General features: G+C 41.5%; 1 protein-coding gene and 3 non-coding genes across 4 annotated transcripts in view; 2 read left to right on the forward strand and 2 right to left on the reverse strand.

Annotated features, from left to right (window-relative positions):
• Window positions 1-26861, forward strand: part of LOC137977851 (uncharacterized) — a 92937-nt gene that overhangs the window by 20399 nt on the left and 45677 nt on the right. The window contains exons 11-25 of the mRNA XM_068825198.1: window positions 1659-1870; window positions 3589-3847; window positions 5510-5609; window positions 6703-6871; window positions 9305-9416; window positions 11669-11844; window positions 12519-12785; window positions 13774-14043; window positions 15663-15821; window positions 17223-17486; window positions 18782-19109; window positions 20066-20203; window positions 22739-22947; window positions 23885-24143; window positions 25738-25837. Coding sequence (XP_068681299.1) covers window positions 1659-1870; window positions 3589-3847; window positions 5510-5609; window positions 6703-6871; window positions 9305-9416; window positions 11669-11844; window positions 12519-12785; window positions 13774-14043; window positions 15663-15821; window positions 17223-17486; window positions 18782-19109; window positions 20066-20203; window positions 22739-22947; window positions 23885-24143; window positions 25738-25837 — 3022 coding nt within the window. The remainder of the gene's footprint in view (window positions 1-1658; window positions 1871-3588; window positions 3848-5509; window positions 5610-6702; window positions 6872-9304; window positions 9417-11668; window positions 11845-12518; window positions 12786-13773; window positions 14044-15662; window positions 15822-17222; window positions 17487-18781; window positions 19110-20065; window positions 20204-22738; window positions 22948-23884; window positions 24144-25737; window positions 25838-26861) is intronic.
• Window positions 7141-7222, reverse strand: Trnas-uga (transfer RNA serine (anticodon UGA)). Its single transcript has one exon. It is a non-coding gene; the product is annotated as a tRNA-Ser (tRNA).
• Window positions 15999-16080, reverse strand: Trnas-aga (transfer RNA serine (anticodon AGA)). The gene has a single exon. It is a non-coding gene; the product is annotated as a tRNA-Ser (tRNA).
• On the forward strand, window positions 25294-25375 carry Trnas-cga (transfer RNA serine (anticodon CGA)). Its single transcript has one exon. It is a non-coding gene; the product is annotated as a tRNA-Ser (tRNA).

The following is a 26861-nucleotide window of genomic DNA, read 5'->3' on the forward strand; positions in this document are numbered from 1 at the left end:
GCTCTTAAAATAACTGAGAAGAAAGTGTTGCCTTTGTAATTACAACCACAAATGGTTAGACTCTCAAGTCTTCTCGGATAAAGACTATAAACCGTAGGCTCCGTCTCATGACCCTTGTTTTCAAAAAACTCTGTGGCCAGTTAAAGATATCACACACACACACTGATCAAAAAGACAAGCGGGCGGAGTTTCCGGTGTCCCTGGGGCCCGTTTCTCAAAAGTCCCGAAACTTTACGGGGCGTTTTCGGGTGTCACAATTCCCTTTGTATCTCGAGAACGGAGAGGATTTAATTCGTCAAACTTCACAGTTATTTTTCTTTTTGTTGCCTTGAAAACATGTTAAAAGATCGACTTTCCAAAACAAGCGGTTGGCAGTTTCACAAATGGCTTTTCGGGCCCGAAAAGTTTTCGGGACTTGGTCTCATTGAGGGCCACAAGTTCATTAGCCTACGGCTATTACGTGCTACTATCATAAAGTATAGATTTCACTTCACAGTAACTATAACATTAGCAACACAGCACAACAGCAGAAACAGTACAGGAAAAGTGTTTTCATTTAAGGAAATTAAACGAGTAAAAGTTCGATTCAATTTCCCGCTACGTATATACTAGCCATGGTCTGTTCCCGTGAGACCTTGCGCGTTTTTCATTTACCAAGAAATTCCGGAAATTCCGGTTGGGATGTAAATGGAACACACGTTTTTGGTTTGTTCCATTTACAAGTTTTGAAAGGTCTTACCACTTCCAGGCTATTCACGGCCACGTTTTTAAAAATTTGGCGCGTAAAATCGCAATCACTGGGCGGCGAATCTACCTGAGTTAAATGGAGCACGTTTTTCACCCGATGGAAATTTCCACCAAAATTTCCGGAAATTTTTTGTAAATGGAAAACGCCCCTTGCATCTTAGTCGACAGCACAACTGAGATCTTTATCCGAGAGTCGTGGATTGAAATTTGGTTTTATCAACGGAGTTGATAATCATGTTACATTACATTACATTACATTACATACTTAATTGACTGCTCCCCATAGGGGCTTTTCAGGGCCAATGAAACAATCAACGAAACAACAGAACACAACAACAACAACTGTTAAGAATCCCAACTGGCCGCAGGCAAACCAGTTGGCTATTTACATGTGCAGCTGGGAAGTTGAACCAGGGACTACCAGGAACAAATTCAGCGAGTGGTCAGAGCGGGTCTTGAACCCGGGATCTACGGAGCTTAAGGCAAGCGCCTTAACCACTGGGCCACACTGCCCAGAGATTGACCAGCGTACAGAGATTCTAAAAGCCGACGTTTCGAGCGTTAGCCCTTCGTCAGAGCGAATGGCTAACGCTGATGAAGGGCTAACACTCAAAACGTCATCTTTTAGAATCTCTGTACGATGGTCAATTTACATTTTCAACTCAGTTGATAAAACCAAATCGTGGATTGAAGTCACACCATGATTAGAGATTTCTCTTTTCCTTGTCGCCCCATTTCCATGGCTACGCTTACCACTCTAATAGATTTCTTGTGATTTCTAGCGCCCTTTGATAATTAATTTTGTCGTTATCCAAATCAAGTGTCCAGGTCGTTGGCCGTTTTAAAACTGACATCAGTAGAGTTTCTCTTCTGATTCAAATTTTCTCGCGTTTGAATTTTTCCGTCTACAGCTTGTGACTGCAACACCTTTGGTTCGTATAGTAAACAATGCAACAGTACCACTGGCCAGTGTGCATGCAGGCCCAACATCCGGGGTGGTCAATGCAACCGCTGTGCAAAGGACATGGTGGGCTTCCCCGCTTGTGTGAAATGTGATTGCAACCCGGATGGTACGAATTTTATACCCGGAAGGATACACGGCATGTGCTACGGGTCGGCCAAGGTAAGGGTTGTGATACGAAGACTGACATAAGGCTTAATTATTAGGGAGCTTAAGCTTGCGCGTTTTTGAGACGCAGACAGCAACCGGAGGAGAACATTTCGTGTTCCAGGACAGTGGTGTCTCCCACATTTTTATACTAATCATCTCTAATGGAGAAAAGATACTTGGCAATGTTAATGTGGTTGTGTGAAGACAAGTTAAAAGGGAAAACAGCTCACTTCCGGTTGCCGTCCGCGGCTCAAAAACGCGCGTGCGTTAAGCTCCCTAATATTTAGCAACAGAACGGGAACGTCAGTGGCGACGGCGCGCGCAGAAAAAATACCGATAAGAATTCACAAGAGAAAATGAGGGGACAGAGAGGGAGGCTCAAGGCGTTGGCCGGGATATGTTATGTCCACGAAAGTTATTTTTAGACGAGTGGAAGTCTTTGTTCTAGCCGAAGTCTGTCTTCTGAGACGCCCGCATGCAGTCTTGCCTCGCTCTCAGGTTCTTAGTGAAAAGAGAAAATGATGGCGCACGTGGAAGGCTGATGAATATATATTTTCTTTCAAACATCGGACCGAGATTGGCCTGCATGCGGACGTCTCGGAAGACTTCCGCTCGTCTAAAAATAACTTTCGTGGACATGACATATCCCAAGGGCTGGACCGAGAGCCTCCTTCTCTGTCCCCTCATTTTCTCTTGGAATTCAGAATAGAGTGGAATCCACTCTTTTTCTTCTCTATTCTGAATTTTCATTGGTATTTTTGCTGCGCGCGACGTTGCCACTGACGCTCCCTATAACTGCAATGATGACGGCGACGAAAAGTGAACCTTTTCTTTTCTACTTTGACTCTAAAACCGCTGGTATCCAATTTATTTTTTACGAAAATTCGCCCACATTGTAGGACGTGAACGAAATGGAATAATTGCGGAAGAGTTACGATAGTGCAAAGTTATATTTTGAGGTGACGTTTTCGTGGACGTTGCCGTTGTAGATCTGAAAGTCCAAAGTATATTTCTTCAACGTCCTGTTGTGCTGTGGAGAAGGGAGTTGCCGATAGATGTAAGACAGATTTAGCCTTGCATTTAGGTTGAAATTACGTTTTACAAAAACTCAACGAGCTACCGTTCGATTTTAGCTCATTTATTTCCTGTCAGCTACAGATATCGACCAACTTGCGAAAAGAGAGAGACGAGATAGTTTAATGGAATGTTCATGCTTTTACGAGGAGTAGCTTTGTGCCGTTTGCCATTTCGCTTAAACGCGAAGCAAAAGCCGTTAATAGGATTCGGATTAGTAGCGAACACTCTGTGATTAGAGAGTGCCATACAAAATCAGGTGAATCCCAAAACAGATCAACGCTGCGATGAAGACTTTGCCAGCAGACTAGATAGACCAAATTTCTGGGTTTCCAATGCGTGGTTTGTAGAGGATCTTGAATGACATGGGAAGAGACGCACCAATTCCTATTCAGCTGGAAAATGCGACCACCGGAGGAGTAGAGATCCCTGACGATGTATGGGTACTGGGAAGTTCATCCCCCCCCCCCTCCCCCTTCCCTTACGATGGACAATTAGAAAATGCCAGCAATTAAGGGTGATTTATTTATGTCCTCGAATTATTGGAGGTATGACGTGGTTTTGTAGGCTAGCAAAGATGTGAGAAACTGAGCTAATCGAAAACTTTAAAAAATCTTTAAATAATTAGCAAATTACTTTGTTCCTTATTTCCGCAGTACCAGTGTTTGTGCAAGTCCCACGTTGTTGGTCGTACGTGTGATCGCTGCATGCAAGGATATTTCAACTTCAGTGGCAGCGATCCGAGTGGTTGCTCAGCCTGCCGCTGTTCGACGCGTGGCACCATCTCAGGAACACGCTACTGTCATGCGCAAAACGGGCAATGCAACTGCAAGAATCACGTGATAGGAGCAAAGTGTGATCACTGCAAGGATGGGTACCATGGAATGAGACCGCATGATATCTTTGGCTGCAAAGGTCGGTTTGACCAGGAGCGAGCAAAAGCCTTCTTTTTCTGTCACGGCGTTTTCACAAACCGATTCATTTTTAGATTGAATTTCCCTCGAATGAGACTCCCGCAGGAGCCCGATGACCAATCACAAGAAACTAACTTGACGTCATAGCGTCACCGAACCGGAATTGTCTTTGCTTTTGTTTTTTTTTTGTTTTTTTGCGGAAAAGACAGTCTAAAAATAGATCGGTCTGTAAAAATACCGTAACGTAAGGTTAGTATGGAAGTTGTTCACTCCTAGTCGTAAGCACCGGGTTTGACTCATTTATGCGTACTTGCGCAATGATTTAGTCGTTGTAAGTGCAGAGATGTGGAGTGCAGGACGTTCACTTGAAAAAATTGCGCGCAAAATTTGGGAGAAACGAGCATTTTTCAGACTTTGCAAAGAACGATTATGTGTACGTTTCTTTAGTGTTATTCGTATGTTGATCAACATTGCATGCAAGAAATTTTATCGCTCATTTCGCTTCTTTCCAAAGGTGTACGAGCATTCCTTGAGAAAACAAAACACGGTGATATGCCATTTTAAAGACACATCTATCATTGTTATAGATTTGTTTTGCTTTTTTTGTGATTAAAGGAAACAAATCAATGCTTGGAATGTCACAGTCCTCTACTAGCCGAGTTGCTTAATAAAACCATAGTCTACTTTGCATATCTGCGCGCTCTATATCTTTAAATTGGATAAACAACTGTTTATAATATCTTAAGTGATTTGGTAAGTGAGAAATCTGGATGCCTTTTACAGGCTCTCCCAGGGGTTTGGGGTAACAAGGGAACATGGCTGGATATGGGAAACAGGGGAACAAAGACAAAATATCTTAATGAACAAGGGAACGTAAACCATTCTAGCGGGGATCAAAAAGCTGAGAACAAGTTTAAAAGTAATTTCGGGAACATGGGAACACAAGCAAAATTAAAGGGAACAAGGAATTCCCCCCCCCCCCCCCCCAACCCCTAAAGGACCTCAATAATGGCTAGACGTATATAATGTTGTATCTGACTTGTAAAAAGGTGTTATAGCGGGTCAATTGAAATGTGCATCTAAATTACAGCATAGTCCTTCTGTAATAAGGATCAAAGAATACTGATTTGGGTTGCACTTGATATGTTTGTGGTTTTGCGGGGTTGTAAAAAGGGAGCTAGAGTAGACCACGAATTTGAGCAACGGACGGTACCGGAAGTGAATATCTCCCTTGTTAAGACAATAGTTTCTAACAGATTTTTAAACTGATCGTCTCTAACAGAGAAAAGATACTTAGCAATATGAATGTGGAAGTGTAAAAAAGAAAGTAACTCACTTTTGGTTTGCCGTCCGCGGCTCAAAAATGTCATGTGCTGAATATCGTGTTTTGTTGGGTGTCCTTGGTCAAAAACAATAAACGAACTTTACTACCCAATGTACACGTACGCATCTATCAATTAGTGAAAGTGTGATTTTGGGTTATTGTATACCAATATGTCAACAACGTAGGTCTAATTTTGGACGAAAGCCTTTATCACCAACGATGGAATGGAGCGAAAGGGAAATTGTCTTCGTCTACGGTGTTTCCCCGATCGCTTCTCATGAACTTTGGTCGTAAGCATTCGCAGATTTTTGTTATGTTTCTCTTACTTGAATCTCATAGCATGTAAATGTGACCCTGGCGGCTCCAACAACAGAAACTGCTTCAAGTATTTAGGAAAATGTCGGTGTGTGTCTGGTGTGGATGGACAGAAGTGCAACAGGTACAATCATTTGCTTTCTCGTCTCTTGGACGCGTGATTCTTTCGATCAGTGTGAATGGTGACTTCTTGCCCGGTCCAGACTGTGGGCATTCGTAGAAAGAGAGTATTTTTGTAATCTTTGGTAATCGCTATTTTTTGGAGTTTCCGCCGAGATTGCGCTTACGAGACGGTAGTCCTGATGGTTTGGAAGCAACCAGAGGTCGGTTCTGACATAAATAATCGCCCTTTTTTGGACAAGGTGTCCTTTTGGTGCCCAGTCCTCTCTTATATTAGGAAACTTAAGCAACGACAACGGCGACGGCAACGAGAACGTCACAAATTTGCATATTTAGTGAGCAAAAACAATAGTTTTGCACGCCCTGCACGTGTGTTTTTCATTTTTGTCCATTTCTTTGCCGTCGTCTGCAAAACAACAACGTGAAATAGCCAAATTTGAGCGTTTATGGAGAACGTCAGCACTTGATCATGAATTTTAATTTTCTCCCCTAAATTAAGCGCCGTTCCACTTCCTTTTAAGGAACTGCGACGCCCTTGTCATATTAAAAAAGTTGAAATAGTCACGAAGTGATTTCAATAACGCAAATTTATATTTTGAGATGACGTTCTCGTTGCCGTCGCCGTTGTCGTTCCTTAAGTGCCTATTAAAGGAAGTGACTGTAAGGTTTCACCTTGTAAAATGCATCATTTTTCCCGTACTTTCAAAACGTTATTAACAATTCATCAGCGAAACAGCCTATCAATTTACCATTACGATCCAATGGAGGCAAAATGTGTGCTTACCGTTTGACAAAGGTCTAGGAATTTTGGTTAAACATCAAACGGAACATGTGTCTTTTGGAAATTTAATTGAAAATTCTGAAGTACCTACAGCGGTTCTCCTGAATTTCGGCAAATTTAATTTCTTTCATTTCCTCTGGACAATAAATTTGCTGTCTTAGCTTCTACGACGTGCTCCAAATTCAGTTAGTTTAAACTGAGTTCGGCTAGTTTGTAGAAGATGAACAAACGAAAGTAATACAGCAAAAAGTTGTTACACAAAGAAAACAGTCTTATTACACCTAACTTTATCACAGTTTTTCCTTTTCTTCTACAGTCTTTCCTTGTCCAGGCCATTGTATTTCCCAACGTTGTATCAAATCTATGTGGAATTAGAAGATGCGTTATTACTGTCAAACTTGAGAGTCCATGTTCCAATGGGCGCGGACAGCAAACTCTTCCCGTCTTTTTCTGGTACCGGATATGCAATAATGTCAGCTTACAAGGTATTTTTTAAAATTACTTCATAGTCACGTATGTTTGTTTTCAAAACAGAGGACAATGTTCAAATAAGGGATCGATTAATTGAAATTCTGGCCCGCTCAATGGGCTTAAAGTTTATCTGGTTATGTGTTTTATTTCAGCTCCAACGCGTAAAGTAAACTTCAGCGGAAGATTTCCCCGAAATAGGAAATGCGTCTCTCATTCACCCCGGGTCAAACTTGATGCGGGCTAGAAAATGGGAGAAGATTTAAAGAAAGAAAAAGACAAGGAACGTAGTCGGCAGGATTCGAACCTGCGCGGGGAAACCCCAATGGATTTCAAGTCCATCGCCTTAACCACTCGGCCACGACTACCTTGCGCTTTACAAGGGTAAAAAGTCAAGTCAATCCATGAAAATTAAATGCGAAAGTCAACTTAAACAAAAGGCATGTGAACGTTGCTCGGGAACAAAGGAGGCCTTGGATGAATGTATGCCGCGAAAGCAGAAACAAACGGCAGACCTAAAGAACGAAAAGTCAACAGATAACGAGTCGAGGCCCGCAGGAATCTTATAAATCCGCGGAAAGAACTCAAGCGATATAAGGTTTTCCGATTTTTGCGTTGTGCTCCCTTCGATGTAATTGCAAACCAAGTGAACTTACGAGCATGGCAAGATCTGTATTTACGGTCAAGTAAATACAGATCCAAGATCTTGCCATGCTCGATGGCATTTCGGCTGCACCTTAGAATTCTTACGCTCCTTAAGTTTGCCATCCACGAGTGAATTCCGCCGGTTTTTTGTTCTCATACTTCAAATTTTCAAAACACACCCTGTTTATTTATTATTCTGCAACTTTCTCTTTTTCCTCTCTGCAGTGTTAACGCCAATTGATTTAACATATCAGTGACCATATCGAAAGCCTTAGCTACCTTGACCATTTTGAAGACATGATTTTTTTCGATTTCTTGTTCAGTGTATTTTTATATCATTGTTTCCTGATGTGTAGTAGTTTTTACTGCTTGTTTTTATAATCACGATATATATTACAACGGCAGTAAAACTTTGTGTCTGGGACCTGAGTTGAGTCGATTCGCACAGAGGTTTAAAGGCGCTGTTACACCGCGCAATTTTTCGTGCAACTTGTCTCACAACGCCATTTTTACAAACGTTCTCACATTACCAAACAAGTTGTTTTACGGGTGTTACACTGAGCAACGTTTCATGCAACTTGTCTCGTTTCGATAATCACGTGAGGTTAAGGGAACATTTTCATTGGCTGGTGGCGCAAAATGCTGCGACACAGGTTGCAGGACAGATGTTACACTGCGCAATCCTTAAAAAATTCGTTGCAACCGTTGCGGAAAGCAGTACTCGATTCTACTTTTCTGCAACTGGTTTCGCAACGTCTTTGGCCGTTGCATGGTATGTTACAATGATTCGTGAAATTTGTATCGCAATGCGTTGCGAGACAAGTTGCATGAAGAATTGCACAGTGTAACAGCGCCTTAAAGGCGCTGTTACACTGTGAAATGTTTCGTGCAACTTGTCTCGCAATGTTTTGGCGACACTGTGGAGGGACAAGTTGCACGAAACATTTCACAGTGTAAGATACCCTGCAACGGCCAAAATCGTTGCAAGACAAGTTGGAGGAGCCGTTGCTGAAAGTGGAATTTGGTTACACTTTTCGTGCAACTTGTCTCGCAACGATTTTGGCCATTGCAGGGTATGTTACACTGTGAAATGTTTCGTGCAACTTGTCTCGCAATGTTTTGGCGACACTGTGGAGGGACAAGTTGCACGAAACATTTCACAGTGTAAGATACCTTGCAACGGCCAAAATCGTTGCGAGACAAGTTGCTGGAGCCGTTGCTGTAAGTAGAGTTTGGTTCTACTTTTCGTGCAACTTGTCTCGCAACGATTTTGGCCATTGCAGGGTATCTTACACTGTGAAATGTTTCGTGCAACTTGTCTCGCAATGTTTTGGCGACACTGTGGAGGGACAAGTTGCACGAGACATTTCACAGTGTAAGATACCTTGCAACGGCCAAAATCGTTGCGAGACAAGTTGCTGGAGCCGTTGCCGTAAGTAGAGTTTGGTTCTACTTTTCGTGCAACTTGTCTCGCAACGATTTTGGCCATTGCAGGGTATGTTACACTGTGAAATGTTTCGTGCAACTTGTCTCGCCACAGTGTCGCCAAAACATTGCGAGACACGTTGCACGAAGCATTTCACAGTGTAACAGCGCCTTAAGGGGGGAAAACATTTTGCTGTCCAAAGAGTGGTGTGATGTAGAGCAGCGCGATTTCCTCGGCTAAGCTCAAATTTGTTCAAATCTGTTCTAGGCACAGTGAGGAGATGTGCATGGCCTAAGCAAATTATATATTTATTTACTGCCAATCGTGTGTGCGTTGAAGTCTTTTAATACTTAAAGCAGTTATTCTCTTTTCCTTGTAGCCATATGCAGTTGTTGCGTCAATCCCAAAGACAAGAAAATACCAAATTATTTTCCATTATGCTTTGCGAAATAACTTACGCACTTCTGCTAAAGTGGAACTTTTCCCTCAAGGTAAAATATTGATATTTGATTCTAAACTTCTAAGGTTGTTTATGACTCTTAAGTGAGAATGATTATTTTAAATGAGAGCAACTTCAGCCGTTGCAAAGTGAAGGATGCCTGAAAGAAATTCCAGGCTTGAACGAGACTTGAACTCAAGACCGCACGATTGAGCTACACTGGTCTACCCTGTCGCGTTTTTGCTATGTTTAGTACGAGGTGAGTAATAGAGGATATTACATGGCCGCGCGGGGATACGAATTTTCTCTTCGAGTGCTGCAAGTATCTCTCACGAGTGAGCGAAGCGAACGAGTGAGAGATACTTTCAGCACGTTTTTTTCTCTCTCCCGGGAAATTAAAGTTGAGCGAACCACAAAAAGTTTTTAAAAAGTGGAATTTATTTTTTCATCACAACAGTGCAATTATAGCAAGCGGAATTTAGTTTTAAATGTAAAAGGTTACCGTTAAAAGTTCGCCGATGGGAGACAAAGATTACGAACATTCACCAAGAGGAGAAGTGTCCAATCGCTCAAAGAAACGATGTCATATAATAAACAACTTACTAACCTCACTTGCTCGGGCCCGTACTGGGAATATTGGCCCTTGGTCGTTTTTGCACCGACCTCGATGCGCTCGGTCCGTATTGCCGCGACCTCGGGCCAATATTCCCCAGTTAGGCCCTCGCGCTCTGTTAGTAAGAGGTTAGCGAACTATATGTATATGAAAGTCACATATTTTGAACAGCAGTTGTGATGAATCTTAGCGAGAATGTTCACCACAGATTACAATAAGCTCGGTTTCCGTGCGAGGCTAAAAGGCAAAGATCTAACACGCGGTCACCAGCGAGAACGCGACAAAACCACAATATCATTGGTTGGTTGGTTGGTTGGTTGGTTGGTTGAAAGAGGAAAAATAATCGTGCTGCACGTGCACACGTATTTTAGCACATATTAAGGCCTGGCCAAACGCTCGCAACATTTCAGCGCAACCTCTTGCAACGAACGCGCGCAACATTTCCAGTATTTTCAACGCAAAATGTCAATGTTCATGTGCCCCAAGTCCCTGGCGCGCAACAAGTGGACCTAACGCGCATGCCGTAGCGCAACAATGTTGCGTGAACATAGCCAAACGAGTACAACATCATGTAACATCCAAAATGTTGCACGAAAAATTTGACCGTTTTCAAATTTGATCCAACGTCATCCAACATGTTGCAACATATCGTAACATGGTGGCCAAACGTATGCAACATGTTGTGCCCAACAATGTTGCAAGATGTTGCACTGAAATGTTGCGAGCGTTTGGCCAGGTCTTTAAGCCCGCCGCACACAGTGAGGAAAGAGCTGAGCAAGCTGCCTCGCGAGGGGGTTTGCTCAGCCGTTTCCTCACGTGTGCGGGGAGATTTTGGTTAGAAATTCGCCTCGCGAGGCCTTGAGGATAAAATCAAACATGTTTGATATTTTTGGCCTAGCGAGGCAAAGTTCTCACCGTGTGCGGCCATCGTGACAATCGAGCTGAGCAAACCGCCTCGCAAGGCAGTTTGCTCAGCTCTTTCCTCACCGTGTGCGGCGGGTTTTAGGGAGTTTAAGAAACATTAGAGAGCTTTAGCAATGACGACGGGAACGGCAACGAGAACGTTGTTGTTTTGCTGACGACGGCAAATGAAAAACGCACGTGCAGGGCCGCACAAAGCTATTGTTTTTGCCCACTGAATATGCAAATTCGTTTTCGTTATTCGTCATCGCAGCCGTCGTGGTTTCTTGAACTCCCTATTCTTGTGGTACTCTGCATAACAACTCGGCAACGCTAGTGTACAGATGTGTACCTTTCTCTCTTTATTTACTCTGAAACGGCTCGTACATGTATCCATTGATTTTTAAGATACTTCGCCCTCATAGTACGCCGCGAACGAGATGGGCTGATCGCGAAAAACGTTCGATTTCGCTAAGTTATATTTAGAGGTGACCTCGCGGTCGTAGATGATAACATCTACCAAAGTTTCATTATGTATTTAATTAATGAGCCGAGAAAAAGCCACTCTCCACGTACGTTTATTTTATATTTTCTTACATTTCTATAATGCCATATTTCAGTATTTTTCTCATGCTTTCAAATCGTTCATTGTAACTTTAGTAGTCTGGTTTGTTCTCGCGTCGGATTGGTTTTAAAAAGTCTTGAACATTTTTTTATATGATCGTCAAGCCATGTCTTTGGTTTATTAACGCCTCTCGTAAGATTCTATGTTTCTTTTTTGGCAACTGAAGGTTCGGCAAATGCGTCTTACGTTATCGAAGCGCAGTTCTCGCCACCAAAACCAAGCGAAGATCAAACCAAAAACTTGAGGACAACAATAAATACGAGAGGAAGGAAAATAGAGTTAGAAATGGGCCAAGGAACTTGGACTGTTGTTATAACATCGCGTAGCTCCATACTATTGCTGGTAAGTTCTAAGTTAAACCAGATAGAGCTCTTTTCATTCTTGCTTTACAAAAAATGTTTTACCCTTGACTCCAAAATGCGTGAGTGCAGAAACACACCTGTATCGCGCAAAAAAGAAAGAAATTAAGTTACCTGTAATTACTAAGTCATACCCTAAATAAAAAAACGGGTGCTTTTCAGTATAAGTGAAATTTATGAATTTTCGGCCACTATTTAGGAGGTTCTACAACTGTGCTACAAAATATTGGAGCTCTTTAACGAGGTGCAAGAGGCTTGTGTTGACCGCACTGCAAGGACAAAAATGACCGCGAAACTTGGGACTCTCGAAATTGTTGAATAGGAAATCTGAACTGAATTTTTTCCGTGTATTCCCGATCGAGTCCTTACCGGAAAATAAATCTCTTCACGCTTAAATATCATTTCCCTCGGTTAGTACGAAAAGAGCTCATTGTACAATGCCTCTTTGCTGTCTGAACAGAAAATGCGAGCTTGAAATTTTTTCCTCTTCTACAAAATTCTTTTCATATTCCTCCATGCTTTGTTATTTTATTTATTTATTGCTGGTCATTTGTTTGTCTTTTTACCTTAAAATTGTTTTATCATCGTTGCTCATCGTTTGTTATAGAATGGCGCCAACATTTTTATTTACTTAATGCCAATTGTTTGCTTTTGCAGGATTATATCGTCTTCTTACCAGAAGATTACTACAACGCTGAACTTCTGAGGGACATCACCGCAGAACCTTGTTTACTCCGGAACTCAAAGCCAGAGCACTGTGACATGTACACTTATTATGGGCCTAAGGGTCCCTCATTGGTCACCGTGCCTGGGTACAGAGCCTATACGCTCCCACTGAAAGGCCAACTTGATTTTTTCGCAGATACACGGTTTGATTTAAGTGGACAGACTTTTTCCCATATGGCTCTGTTGGGCACAAGTCAAGTTAGTATTTATCAGTTGTTCGATTTCCTATCCCTTAATTTCTTTCTGGCGTCCGGTTGCCTCTCTTGCATGAGCAGCGCACTATCGGGCGAGAGGTCGTAGGTTCCACTTAGGTCAGATCACACACCCAGGACCTTAAAATTCAGCCGGAGAAAATAGTTCTTTTTAATCATTGCTGCAAATGGTTAGACTTTCAAATCTTCTCGAATAAGGACTATAAACCGTAGGCCCAGTCCCACATCCCGAGGGAGCTTGACGAGCTCACACACTGATCCCGAATGTACAGCCGTACTCGCATTTCCCCACCATTTGGTTATGAATCTTGAATCTCACGGTTCATTTAATGGCTCTTAAGTCTATCCACACAATAAAAAAACTTGCCTGCGTGGTTTGAAGTTTGAAGATTATAGAGATGGTTTGCAACCAATCTCAAGGGATACAGATAACAATGACGTAATGCCCAATTGCTGGTGGACGAACAAAAGAAGCTAATGAAAACCACCTTTAAAGCATTTTCACTCACGTGACTAGCAGCCATATTGGATTACTGAAACAAAAGAAAGTATTTGCATAAAAATAGAGTTCAATTCCCGGAGGATTAGTTTGGTACACCATCATGGCCGCCATTTCTTTGTTTGGAACATCAACATGGCCGCCGTGACGTCATGTGAAGACGCTCTATAAATAGGCCATTTCCGAGCTAATGTCTGCCTCCTCTTCAAAGCGAGTCTAAGTGCGAAGTTTTTGTGATGGTAATTAGTTCTACTTTACATTGAATGAAAACTAATTTTCTTAAGAAAAACTCTTGGACTCGCTTTGAAGAGGAGGCGGACATTAAATCGGAAATAGCCTATTGCATTTTATCTTGTTAGAAGACATTACATGTAATATCTTTTTACTACGAGAGAATAAAATAGAGTAATATTGTGTATTGATCACCTAACTTGTGAGAGGACGTTTATGCTAGAATTACTTTCCTATTTCACAGCCATCTATAGGTTTTGACATCTCTGTACCAGAATCAGGTTCTTACGTCCTCATGGTAAATTATCTTCACCCAGAGAGATTTGCGCAGCGAGGGTTTGTTAGAGTTGCTCACGAGCGAGGCCATCTGGAGATCTTGCCTTGCAAATTTCTATTTGCCTGCCGCCAGTTTGTCATGGATGACAGCAAGAGTCCCAAATACTTTGACTTGAAGGCGTCGCCAGAGGTCAATACGATTAGAATGGACAGTTCGACGTCTTCAAAAATTGCTGTGGTAAGCGAAGGTACCTTCATAACCAAGTGAAGTACGGTTGTCGGGGTGCGATTTTCACCCATCATATCTTTATTTAACCACGGTGGTCTTCCAGTGAGCCGTGAATACAGATAGGATCGACAAAAGAAGCTGCTTATTTACAATTACAGTGAACACCCGCATATAAGAACACTTTTTTTCAGGTTTAAGGATGATCGTGTTCTTATTTGAGGGGTGTGTAGTGACAAATCAGCCTGAAAGTGTTCTTAAAATCGGTTACAGAAATACTTCAAATTATATATTACTAGAGATTTAATTAACATAAAATGCTGTTTTGTAATAGATTTTATAGTTTGTAAAGGTCCTGAACACCGTAGTACTTTGATATAAGTTACTGTTATGTATTGTTTCCTTATCCTAATACCTTTCCCTTTGTATTAAGAACATGTTTTATTTATCAGGATGAATTTGTTCTTTTTTATATGCTGCTTTATTGGCCAAATTTCAGTCTGATGTTCTTAATCCACTTGTCCTTATATGAGGGTGTTTACTGTATGACTAAGAATGTATGGATAAAAGCTACTTACAATGCTACTTATTATTTACCTATTAGAGTGGTTTTCAATTAATTACTTTGGTTTATGATTACTTCACTCAGTGATTGGTTCAAAGTTCTCGCGCCACTTTTTCAACCAATCAGAAGTGAAACCAAAACCAATCGTGGCTTGCGCGTGCACATTTTCCCGCGCTTTGTGTCTGCTACGTTTAATTACTTCGAGTTTTGATTGGTTTACTGGATTGTCTCCGTCCTTTTTGATTGGCCAAAGTAATCACTTTGGTTTTGGTTTTACGACACTCATTCCAAAACCGCTCTATTTATTTCCTATTTACAATACCGCTTAATAACTAACTAAAAAAGACGCTATTTTCTTACAAATAGTTGTAGCAAATTTCCTTGTGCTTCATGCCATGTTTCGTTTTGACACTGCATGAGGAGAACGTAAGAACAAACCCAAGCACAAGCAAAGGAATCATTTCAATCCTCGTGCTTGTGCTTGTGCTGTTGTTTATGCTTGAGCCAAGGCCGTTTTCACGGCGAAATGAGAGCTGTTATATGCTTGCGTTTGTGCTTGGGTCGCTAGGCGCAAAATGAATTTTCGTTCCAGATTCTTGCGGCTTTTTGGAGTGGTTAGGGAGATTAAAATGACGAGCGACTGGCTTAGATGCATCCTTGTCATTCTTCTCAACATCACGAAGGTGTTCGCGGAATCGGTCGCCTAGTCGTCTACCTGTCTCGCCAATGTATTATTTATTGCATAACGTACAGGTTATGCAATAAATGACATTTGCGGAGCTACATGTGAAACGATCGGTGACCTTAACAGATCGCTTAGGTCCCGATATCTTGCTAGTGTTTAATAACAATGAAAAGACAAGTTTTGCATCGTGAGCGCGCACATTTGAAAGTGCCGGGTTGCTCGTTAGTTTTGAGCGCGCTTCTAACTATAAAGTTGCCTACGCTTTTGTCGCGTTTGAATTAAGATGGCGCAAAGTCATATTCAGTTCTCGTTGGACAGCATTGATGATTAACCTCCCTTTAATGCTATTTCTGTCACTTCATTTCAGTTTTTTCGTTGCAGATTTCTGTCACAGCCATACCTTCAGCCAAATGGAACACGCAGTACATTCAACCGGAATTGCTCTGTAGACTGTACAACAACTCTTGTGTTTCATCCGCCTACGAAGTGCCTTCTGACTCCATTCAACTTATTCCGTTTTTGCGTCGAACTCGGAAAAAGGTAAAAAGAGGACTTCCTGTATAATCAACTTGGCAAGTAATTCGTAAAAACCTGAAATTGTTTTGCATGCCCAAGTTTACTCTTTAGGTATAAGAAGTTAAAAGCTGTGTAAAGTTTAGGAATGTCAAACTTTTATTGCAGTGTTAAAACAAGTGAGATGCGAGGACAGATTAAAAACGTAGTCGGCAGGATTCGAACCTGCGCGGGGAAACCCCAATGGATTTCTAGTCCATCGCCTTAACCACTCGGCCACGACTACTGTGATGGTGTTAAACGATGCATTTTAATACAAATGTCAATAAGACTGTAAAAATGAAAATGAGATTCCACAAAAGAAGTAGATGTTGCATAGAAACGGTACAATTTTCAAAGGAATGTTTTGAGAACGAGAGCAAAAATCGTGCAACATCATCTATAAATTTGAAATTACAACTGAGCCGTGGGCGTATTCTTCGACGTAGGAAAATTAAAGAAAATAAACTTTCCGTTTGGTTTGTCTTTCTAGGTTGAAAAGAGCCATGCACCACTGATAAACTATTTTTTGTCAATAGCGAAGCGATTGTGGTTGAATAATTCCCCGGTCGATTCTGGTGATAACAAAATGTTTGTTTCAAGTAGTTATCTGAATAGCTGAATTTGTCTCTTTACGAATAGTAAGAAATTGTACGGCAGCCATTTTGAAATTTGAAATCATCTTACGCGGGTGATTATGGGAAGATGTGATGTGTCCTTGAGCTCGTGCAGGAGAGCTGCACATGACGTCACGGGGGCCATAAAACCGGGCCACGTTTGTGTTCCAAACTTTTGGGACACTTTAGGAATTGAAGTGTAATCTCATGGAAACACTTTCTTGTTTAGGTTAAAAAGCATGTTAACAGAGTGAATTCAGGGAAACTAAAGCCGCGGCTACACGAGCGATTTTTTGCTCGAGTTGGTGATGCGATTTTTTCAAACTTTGTCGCGTCGCCAACGCGAGCTGAAAATCACACGTGTAGCCACCCTTGAACTGGCGACGCGACAGGTGAAAAAATCGCAAGAAAAACGTCGCCAGAGTTGAAACTTTCGCGACAAAATCGCAGAGATAGTTGCCCGTGTAGCCACCCTGCAACTTTTTGTCCGCGCTTGCGACGCGACTAAAGAGTCTTTAGCCAATGAAATTAAAGTAAGGAATGTCTGTTTATAGTGCCCAGGCCTCTTGAAGTATGCGACTCGCGCGGCCTTCAATTTGTTGTTAAAATTTGTCACAAGTGTAGCCACCCTGGAGCGCAGGCGACGCGACAAAATCAGAAAAAAATCGCATCACCGGCGCGAGACAAAAATCGCTCGTGTAGCCGCGGCTTAAAGGCTTTTCTATTATTTCATTATTTGTTTCAAGGTATTGTTAATTTTGTCTGTCTCTAGGCATTTTCTTTTTTCACTGGCCCCGTTGACTCTACTGTCGTGTATCAAGTGATAATACACTACCATCAGCCGCACAGTTTGGCGAAAAAAATCGAGTCCATATCGATTCCCGATCAAGTCAATCCGAACGTTTCTGTCACGTTCCGATACTGTCCAGCGAAATCTGGTTGCCGTATTGTTCTTGGAGAAGAAACAGGCCGGAGGTTTCAGTTCAGTAAAGGAACCTTCAGGGCTACCATTTATCACGAGCGGCGGACGCATCTGGTAAGATTAGTTTCAGCTTGAAATATGTGAAGTTGTGATAGAAAAGAGTTAGGGAGCAGGAATGGTGCAGCGGTGAGAGCAATCGCCTCCCACCTACGTTGCACGGGTTCGATTCCCAAACTTGGCGTCATATGTGAGTTGGTTAAAGCGTCGCACCGGTATCGCGAGGTCATCGGTTCAAATCCCGTTGAAGTCCTAAATTTTTCAGGCTTCTCTACGCAATTGCTAAAATTGCGTCCATAACTGCGAGGATGATAGCTTTACTTGATTTCATATCCTCAGTTCAGTTATATGATTCATTTCAGATATCATTTCGTTCATTGAGTTTGTCGGTTCTCTACTTTGCTCCGAGAGGTTTTTCTCCGGGTACTCCGGTTTTCCATCTCCTCAAAAACCAATCTATGATTTGATGAGTTGATTTGATGCCAATTAGTGCACCAGTGCTAAGTAAAGTTGACACTTAAATAACGTTCATTATTATTACAGGTAGCACAGAGATAGTCATTGTTGTCCTTTCAAATATTACCTAACGAACAAAATCTCGTGTGAGAAAAAAACACGAGTTTTCATGGAAAGGACCTTAAGCGGCCTTCACACGGCAAACGTAAGTTTGCAAACTCATGTTGCCAAACTCAAGTTGGACAGTGTGTGTGAAAGACACAACAACAGTTGTCAAACATGTTGGCAAACTATTGGCGAGAATAGAGACAAGTTCTATTTGTCGCCAACAGTTTGCCAACGTGTATGCCGACCGTTTTTTGTGCCGTTCACACACACCAACTTGAGTTTGCCAAACTTGGGTTTGCAAACTCAAGTTTGCTGTGTGAAGGCCGCTTTAGGTAACAGGTCATTGCCTTTTATGTACTGAAAAAGAAATTAAACCTTTTTTGGTTAACAGGTCTAAGGCAATTATCAGACACTGACTTACGGAGTACCTTCCACAAGAAATGTTCACCTTTTTTAATCGAACTTGAAATTTAAACCTAACAGGTTTTCTACTATCCGGTACGGAGTGAATGTCCCAGTATGCGGCTTAAAAATTGACTTCCGGCTGAGATATGTTTTTGTTCGTGTACCAAGAAGCCCTTCAGTGAATCTGGCGAGGCCTTAGTAAGTGCATTGTTAATTTAAGAAAAGTTAAGTAATGGAAAAGGACGTTGGCATTGTCAGCCATTGACCTCTAATACCTCGTAATTATTCTTCCTACACTTAACCACTACCACTCTCTGGTGCCTGGTTGGCGTCCAAGCCTTTCTCCGAGAGACGATGAATTTTGTGGTTATTTTCCTTGGCAGGCCTACATTCTCCTCGTACCACAGGAAACCTACTCTACAAGTCTTCTGGAACTCCAATCCACAAGCAGAGTCTCTCAGTTCGTGCAAAGCTGCGGGAAAAACCACTTCTATCTCGACGCAGTCCAAACCGATCGATCATGTCGCGAGGACGTCTTTTCTCTGACGATCGGTTTCAACAAGGAACCCTTGGCGTGCAATTGTAATCTACGGGGCTCTAAATCTTCGTTCTGTGAGAAGTTTGGAGGGCAGTGTCCATGTGTGGCAAATGTCGTGGGAAGGAAATGCGACAGGTGCCGTCTTGGTTACACGGGATTTCCCCGTTGCAGGAGTAAGTGATCTTAATTCACAAATCCCATAATACAGTTCATTTTGAGGGGTTATTTGCATTAAAACAATTGATATCCAGTTCACTGAAGCATGATAAGATCCCAAGAGTAAAGGACTTGTATTGTTTTTATGTACAGAACCCTCCAAAACGTATTACATTATGGGAATGGGAAAGTAGTGAATTGGTCAATTTTGTTCCGGTCGGTAGTTGTTGTTGTTGTTTTTTTTTAATGCAGCAATAAACATGTAACAGGTGAGGTCGTATGGCTAATCACATCAAACACAAAAAGGAGTGGTCGGTCAGCGCAGGAAATATGTTCGAATCAGTTTTTCTTTCGATTGGTTGATAAAACTGGCTGGATAAAGATTCCACCAATCACCAAGCGTAATTATACAAAACCACAGTCATTGCCGGAATGCCTGCGGTACTTCAACGAAAATTACTCTCTGTTTTGTGTGGCGCAATACCTCAATTTCGATGTATTAAAATTCAGTCTTGGACAGAAGCTCCGGGGAAAATTCATAAAAATCCTTATCTTATTTTCCAGAGCGTCAAAGTCATGTATATTATTTCAAGTTGAATTTCATAACATGGAAACAACAGGAAAAAAATCAAGTATCTATGCATTTCACGGCTGGCTTGACTCATTAAAAAGACCAAGCGTCGGGCGTGTTGCGCTTACGTGAAACAAACAAATGACAGGCTTTTGTTTGTCATATAACCAAAAAAATTTTCTCATTCTAATTTATCTTTTACTTTTACGGAGTTCTTTGATATGCGAAGCGATCAGGCGAGAAGTTAGCTGTCGTCAGTCTGCCGCCGAAGCCGTTCGCTGTAAACGCTTATAAGACACCAGGTCAAACGTGTTCGTTCTATTGACAGACCAGTATTCTGAGTGTAAAATTAATCGCTAGCCTTGCTTTATAGTTTCTTTGTTTTTCTCTGCTTTCATACAGGATGTGGTTGTCACGAGGCCGGATCTCTGTCGCCAAGTTGCACTTCAAGCGGACGTTGCCTTTGCAAGCCTGGATTTGGAGGATACAAATGTGACAGGTGTAAAACTTCCGGGTTTTACGGATTTCCAGACTGCAAACGTAGGTGGTAAAACCCTCAAATATTTTTCTTTATTCAGCTAAAAATTTCCACCTTCAACAAGTATATTTCACCATCTTCCCCTCAAAAATTTCACTTTTTGTGTGCGAAAAAGTTACGTTAGTCAGCATGTCCGAGCTGAAAGAGGCATGTGTCTAGTCAGGAGCCCATCCTGGAGCGTGCAACTTCCATACAGCGTCTGTGAAACGGCCTTTTCACAAGTAGGTTTATTTTTAGACTAGCCCTTCCCGCGAATTAGATCAAAAGACAAAGTCAGTTACGGTTCGGTGACCCTATGACGTCAGCTTAATTTCTTGTAATTGGTCATCGGGCTCCTGTGGGAGTCTCATTAGCGGGAAATTCAATCTAAAAATAACCTTACTTGTGAAAACGCCGTTGCACAAGTATAGTTAAGTTGCACGCTCCGGGTGATGGGCTCCTGGTCTAGTCTATAATTGACGTCACAAACTGCATTGCATTCACGTTTTCAAAAGGGTCGGCATTAGATTCCATCCACCAAAACCACCCTGGCAGAGAGAGAGAGACTGAGGTTGAATTCAAACACACTTCATGACGCCTTGTACATAGTACTTCGTGTCAAGCCACCTTCACATTCACATTTAGAATATCTATACAGAAAGTATCCCAAACATTCATAACAGCTAACCGTAGGCCTAATTAGGACTAACGAAAAGTTTCTAGGCCTAAGGTTAGCTTTTATGAATGTTTGGGATACTTTCTGTAGAAATATTCTAAATGTTAAATCTAAATGTTAATGTGAAGGTGGCTTGACACGAAGTACTATGTACAAGGCGTCACGAAGTGTGTTTGAATTCAACCTCAGTCTCTCTCTCTGCCAGGGTGGTTTTGGCGGATGGAATCTAATGCCAACCTTTCAAAAGACTTAACATTGCAAAGCAGTTTATGAAGTCAAATATAGAAAAGACCCATGTCTCTATCAGTTCAGTCGTGAGTCAAAATTACGGCGCAAAAAGGGGAAAATTCGACTGCACTTAAAAGAGCACCCCATCGACGAGTAAGCCAGTTAACCAGAGAAAAATCTGTCAATGGAATTAACTCTCTCTCAAAACATCTTCGTGAATTGGCCAAGGCTATTAATTGAAGTGGAAGTTTAAAGACTTTGAGGTGAATAACTGTGTAAGTTAAAGTATTAATCATAACCATTACAATTTTCTCAAATTTGATTGGTGCATTAACTACTTTATTTTTCACTAATTATTGTGTAGGGTTGAATCGGACATTTGGCTGTAATCGGATACCTGAAATCGTACAGTTACATCAGCCAATCATGTTAAGTGCACTGAGCTTAATCCACCAATCACAGAGTTTATCACCATAACCATAGCAACAACCACTTAGCCCACCAAACTGGGAATTTTCCAAAATGGACAAATTTGTAACGTTAGACAGTGAAAAAGGAATGCATTAATTTTGTTTTCTCGGAAATTATAATGGTTATGATTAATTGGTAACAGGACTTCGTGTCGTCCAATTCTGTCTGTAATCATACTCGTGATAAACATATCGGACTCCCGCTACGCGGTTGTCCGATTTTGTTAATCATTCGTATGATAACAGACCAAATTGGACTCCATTCAGTCCTTTTACCATTATAAATTGCACAAGATGAATGCACTACTTGCTGACTCTGTAACGACAAGCCATCGCGATGTCAAATCTCTTCAGCTTGAAGGTACGTTGCTAATACTATCCAAGATAAACAGTCAGAACGAGCGACCGAAAAGGGTCTATTCAACAATACAACCTTAACTAATTCATTAACGATTATATGCAACTATAGAGGTTTTGCAAGGCAGCCATGTTGCATGGCAGGAACAATTAAAGTGTTTTGCATTAGAAATAACATTTGTTCCCATAGGGAAAAGAATCTATTGTTCCTGCCATGCAAGATGGCTGCCTTGCAAAACCTCTATAGATGTTCAAGGTGTAATGCGCCCGTGTTTTGGAAAGATGATAAGACAGTTGCTTGGCTACAGGCGAAAGCACACCTGAAAAATCGGAGTGCTTGGAAATTCGAACCTACGACCCCGTAACACAGGTCGGGAGGTCGGGTGCTCTACTCATTGAGCTACCAGAACCCCTGGGAAAGTTATTGTTGCCTTTTAGAGAAATTGCCTATTATTTTACCATAATCTCTGCTCTCCCACCCCTCTCCCGTACCCCCACCCCCACTTTACAATGTTGATATCTGGCGCTTGTGCTGTTGGCATTTGAATTGTAGCTTTACAAAAACATTGTATGGGGGGGGGGGGAGTTAGGGGGATGATAACTCCCCTTGAGATAAATTTTTACCATTGTTTTGTTGTTTTGTGAAACAGTTAACGCCACCGTTGGAGGCGACAACTGTTTCTGACCGGAATTGTAGATCCTTTATCTAAATCTAAGTCATAAATGGACAATGCGTTCCGCTCATCTGCGGGCCTAACAATGTCAATTTTCAAATGCAGCTATAGATGTTTCAGTATGTAACGAACCTTGGCTAAATGTTTCAACAGCTTGTGCTTGTAACGATCTCGGTTCTCTCAGCTCATTTTGCCGTTCAAGAGATGGCCAATGTCAATGCAGAACAAACTTCCAAGGACAGAAATGCGACGAATGCAGGATTGGCTACTATGACTTCCCAAGATGCAAAGAATGCAGCTGTAATCCAGCGGGAATCAAGCTCTTACCTGGCGAAAGAAATAGCTGTGGATCGGCGGATGATGTAAGAATATGTATTCTGGAGTTGTTTAAGAGATGGTTTTCTGTAAGTGACCAATTTCATCACAAGCGAGGCCTAATAGATTGATTTTTGTTTGAACTGTTATTTAAGTCTTCTCGCCCCAAATTTCTAATCTTTGCAACACTTGGCGCAAATGAGCTGGTAAGCGAGATTTAGTGAGACAATCCGAACAACAGAAACGCAATATCTAATGTTGAGAATTAAAGTGTCGTGATAGACTGTGTTTCAAAAAGTAACTGAGAAAGTTGTAAGAGTGATTTAGGATTCTACTTATGATCAAACTTTGGAAATTCTCTCGATAATTTCGCTAGCTCGCAAGAAATGACCTGAAATGCTAACAAATATCATCGCTTTTAGAGATGCGCAAATCTTAGCTAAGCGTTCAATTGCAACACAAGCATTCACTCGACTGATGATCAGTCGTGACACAAAGCCACATCATGCAGCCGGCCAAAAGCGCGGGAAAAGCTGTTCGAGCAAGGCATGGTTTTTTTCTTTTGCCTCCTCTTATTGGCTGAGAATCTGGCGTCTTATTTTTGAGCCAATCACAAATCTTAATAAAACAAAAGCAAAGGTTTCGCGAAGGAAAGGAAACGACTAGTTGAAAACAAGCACAAGGTTGATTGTCGCATCAAAATCAAAAAAACGAATAAATCTTCTTTCTTTTTCAAATAAGTGCTTGCAAGATTCAGAAAGCTTTACAAGTTCATTTAACATAAACGACGTGAACAACTTGCTAGAGAACGTTTTATCAAAATTTCAAATTTAGCGGGACGTACAGCAGGCCATATACTGTAGAAAACGGCCCGCTAATTTAGCCAATCAAAGCGCTCGTATTATCTGAGAGATATACTGATACCTCAATCACCAGTTCCTTTTCTTCCATCCAAAAGCAATTTCTCTTTTCGTTTCTTTGCAGACACACTGTAGGTGTAAAGATAACGTGATTGGCGATGCCTGTGACACTTGCAGGCCTTTTCACTATAGTCTTCAAATAAACAACCCCCTTGGTTGTCAATCATGTAACTGCAACACCAACGGAACGCTTGGATCGATCAAAACTTGTCAACAGCGATCTGGCCAGTGCGTGTGCAAGGGTCACGTGACGGGTCGAGACTGCGGGCAGTGCAAGCAGGGATATTTCAGCCTGAAAGGTCCGGATGTATTTGGATGCAAACGTGAGTAAAACATTCAGAAAAATGTGTCCAGAAATGTGCCGATTGATTAAATAAAAGTGAGTGCCCTTTTTTTTCTCCCGATAACTTCAACATCACTCGTGTCTCGGAATCATAAAGTGTCTCCCAAATGTAAAGATTAACGGCTGCATTCACCCTAAGCTAAAAATAACGCTGACCTTTACCCTTACCTTATTGTTGAAAATAAGTTACAAAAACAGACACTTCCTGCTGGATGTCGGAATTGACCGTGCATCCAATTGCGTGCACATCCTCTGGTTTTGCCCTCTCATTAAAAATCGAACTTCAAATTTGATTGAACCTACAAGCAGTTGCAAAAAGGTTGAGACACTGCATCGAAAATTCACTTCTTCTTCCTAAAACTCATCTTCCACTTCATAAGAAAAGTCTTAACGCCCTTCCCTCCCCTCCCCCATTTTTCGCTTGGGGGGAGGGGGGTTGGGGATGCGTTGACTTGGATGACACGCATTGTCACTGCATTGTACGGTTTATAACAGTGAGTGTCTCAACTCTTTTTGCAATTGCTTGTGGCTACTTTAATTAAGGTGGTTTGTGGTCTCCCCATTTAATACTGCAGCACTTGTGTTTGGCTCTATAATCTTGGTATTTTCTCAAAGAAATTAAAATTATCGTTGTATTTTCAAAAGAAGAAAACATATTTCTAAGGACAAGCAATGGTAAATTTGGCGGGAACCCCGGAACCAAGATGGTTTGTAGACCGCGTATAATTTTCGGGCCAAAATAATCCAAAAACTCTATATTTGTGTACATCGAGTAAACTTGCGTTCTCTCTGATTGACAAAACGTTATTCCGTTCATCCGGAAAATGGAATAAGTGTTTGAAATAAAATTACCGAATATTCCGTGCTTTGCTATTTGGGAATAGTCTTAAATGGCTATTTGTTTCCCCAGCACAAGATTCGATGTGAATGTCAGTTTTCGTTGCGCATTTTTGTGTGCTAATTCGATCTGATTGCATTTGCCTGTTTCGGCGTTACCTTAATATGTTTTGCCTCAACATATTTTAGACCACTGCTCGGTTCCTTAGTGAGGGTCATTGTCTTATTGTTTTATTTGCATTAGAAAACATATTTTTTAATATCTATGCCCAAAGTCAACTCGACTGACTAGGGTAGTCGTGGCCGAGTGGTTAAGGCGATGGACTCGAAATCCATTGGGGTTTCCCCGCGCAGGTTCGAATCCTGCCGACTACGTGGAATTCATCTTTTTCTGGTTCTTGAATTAAAATGTATCTAATCAGTGTTCGTTGTTGGTGAAGCTTCAAACAACCCAGTAGCGCTAAAAGGCTTAATGCAGTTCAGTCTGTTGTATTAAGTCTACGTTTTCATGTGTTTTTTCAATGGTTTTCAATATTAGAGGGTGCTGGCCCCTAACCTAGAGAGAGTTTCGAGGGACAGAAACCTCGACCATCTTGATCCGTCTTTCTTTTAATCGTCTGAAGCATCCCTTTGAATCCCAAAGTCTACTGAGTTCTTGAAACAAATTTATAGTATTTGAAAAAGTTAATGTCCCTTTTTTTCATCTTCTTAAGTTTTTTTTTTTCTTTGCTGCACAGGTTGCTTGTGTGACGTGGGTGGATCTGCTCGCCAAACATGTAATCCCGTCACAGGCGCTTGCACTTGTTTACGAGGCGTTGGCGGAGACAACTGCAACAGGTTTGTTTACTGAGGGGCTTCTTTAAATTGTATCGCGTTTTTGCAGGCTACGATTTCAGGCGTAGCTTTGGAAATCTTCAATTTTAATCTGTACCTTTGACCCTCCGTGGGATACTACGTTGCATATGGTTTGAGATCGTCTCAGAAATCTTTCTTGGAAATCCATAAATTGAAGTGAAAGAGAAACGAAGCGAATTATCTTGTTTCAGTGAAGTAACGAAAGAATGAGGTTAGTTACTATTATAACTCTTCTCTGTTTTCAATCATAAATCTGCTATGCAAACAGCCCTAACACTAGTTACACGTAAGGATTTTTGGCCCTTTTCCGGGGGCTTTCATATGCCTATTAAGGGCGGCGCCTACTATTGTTATTGCGCATACGTTCTGCGCATCTCGAGATACTCGGGTTTCCTATCGGCGATGCTTACTAATACAGGGGTATTTTTGCGCGGTTTAAAACTATCCGGAGAAAGTAGATCTTAGTAAGTATTTCTGGTATCCAGAAAGAGAATTGGGGGTAACCATGCATTTTTGAGAGATAATTAAGCTTCAACTTGTGAAAGAACGCCATACATTGCTTTGTATTTTAAAGCATGTTACAAATATTATTCATCAAATGTCTTTGAAAACTGCGTGGTTACCACCCTATTTTCTTTTTGGATTTGAATAACAATTGTTAAGATCTACGTTTTCAGTATAATCATAAACCGGGGCAAAAGTACCTTTGAATTAGTAGGCATCGTCCTTAAAGCAAATGGCAAAAAGCAAATTTCTAAGTTACGCTGTTGTGGACCGCTTATGATTTTTATTCTCCACCTGCCCTCGGCGAATCCTCTTATATGTTTCCCTTACGACTCTGTCCTGGGAAGTCTCGCTTCTGATAAATTGTTCTTGCTAGGGCAGTACGTAGGTGGGTCGAGAAGGCACCATCAAGACAAACGGGCTGTACTGTAGAATACGCGCATATCTGAGTATCTGGTATATCTGGTGTATCTGGTATATCTGGTATCTGAGTGATTTTTAA

This window comes from Montipora foliosa, chromosome 11 (genome assembly GCF_036669935.1).
Source record: "Montipora foliosa isolate CH-2021 chromosome 11, ASM3666993v2, whole genome shotgun sequence".
Classification (NCBI taxonomy): domain Eukaryota; kingdom Metazoa; phylum Cnidaria; class Anthozoa; order Scleractinia; family Acroporidae; genus Montipora; species Montipora foliosa.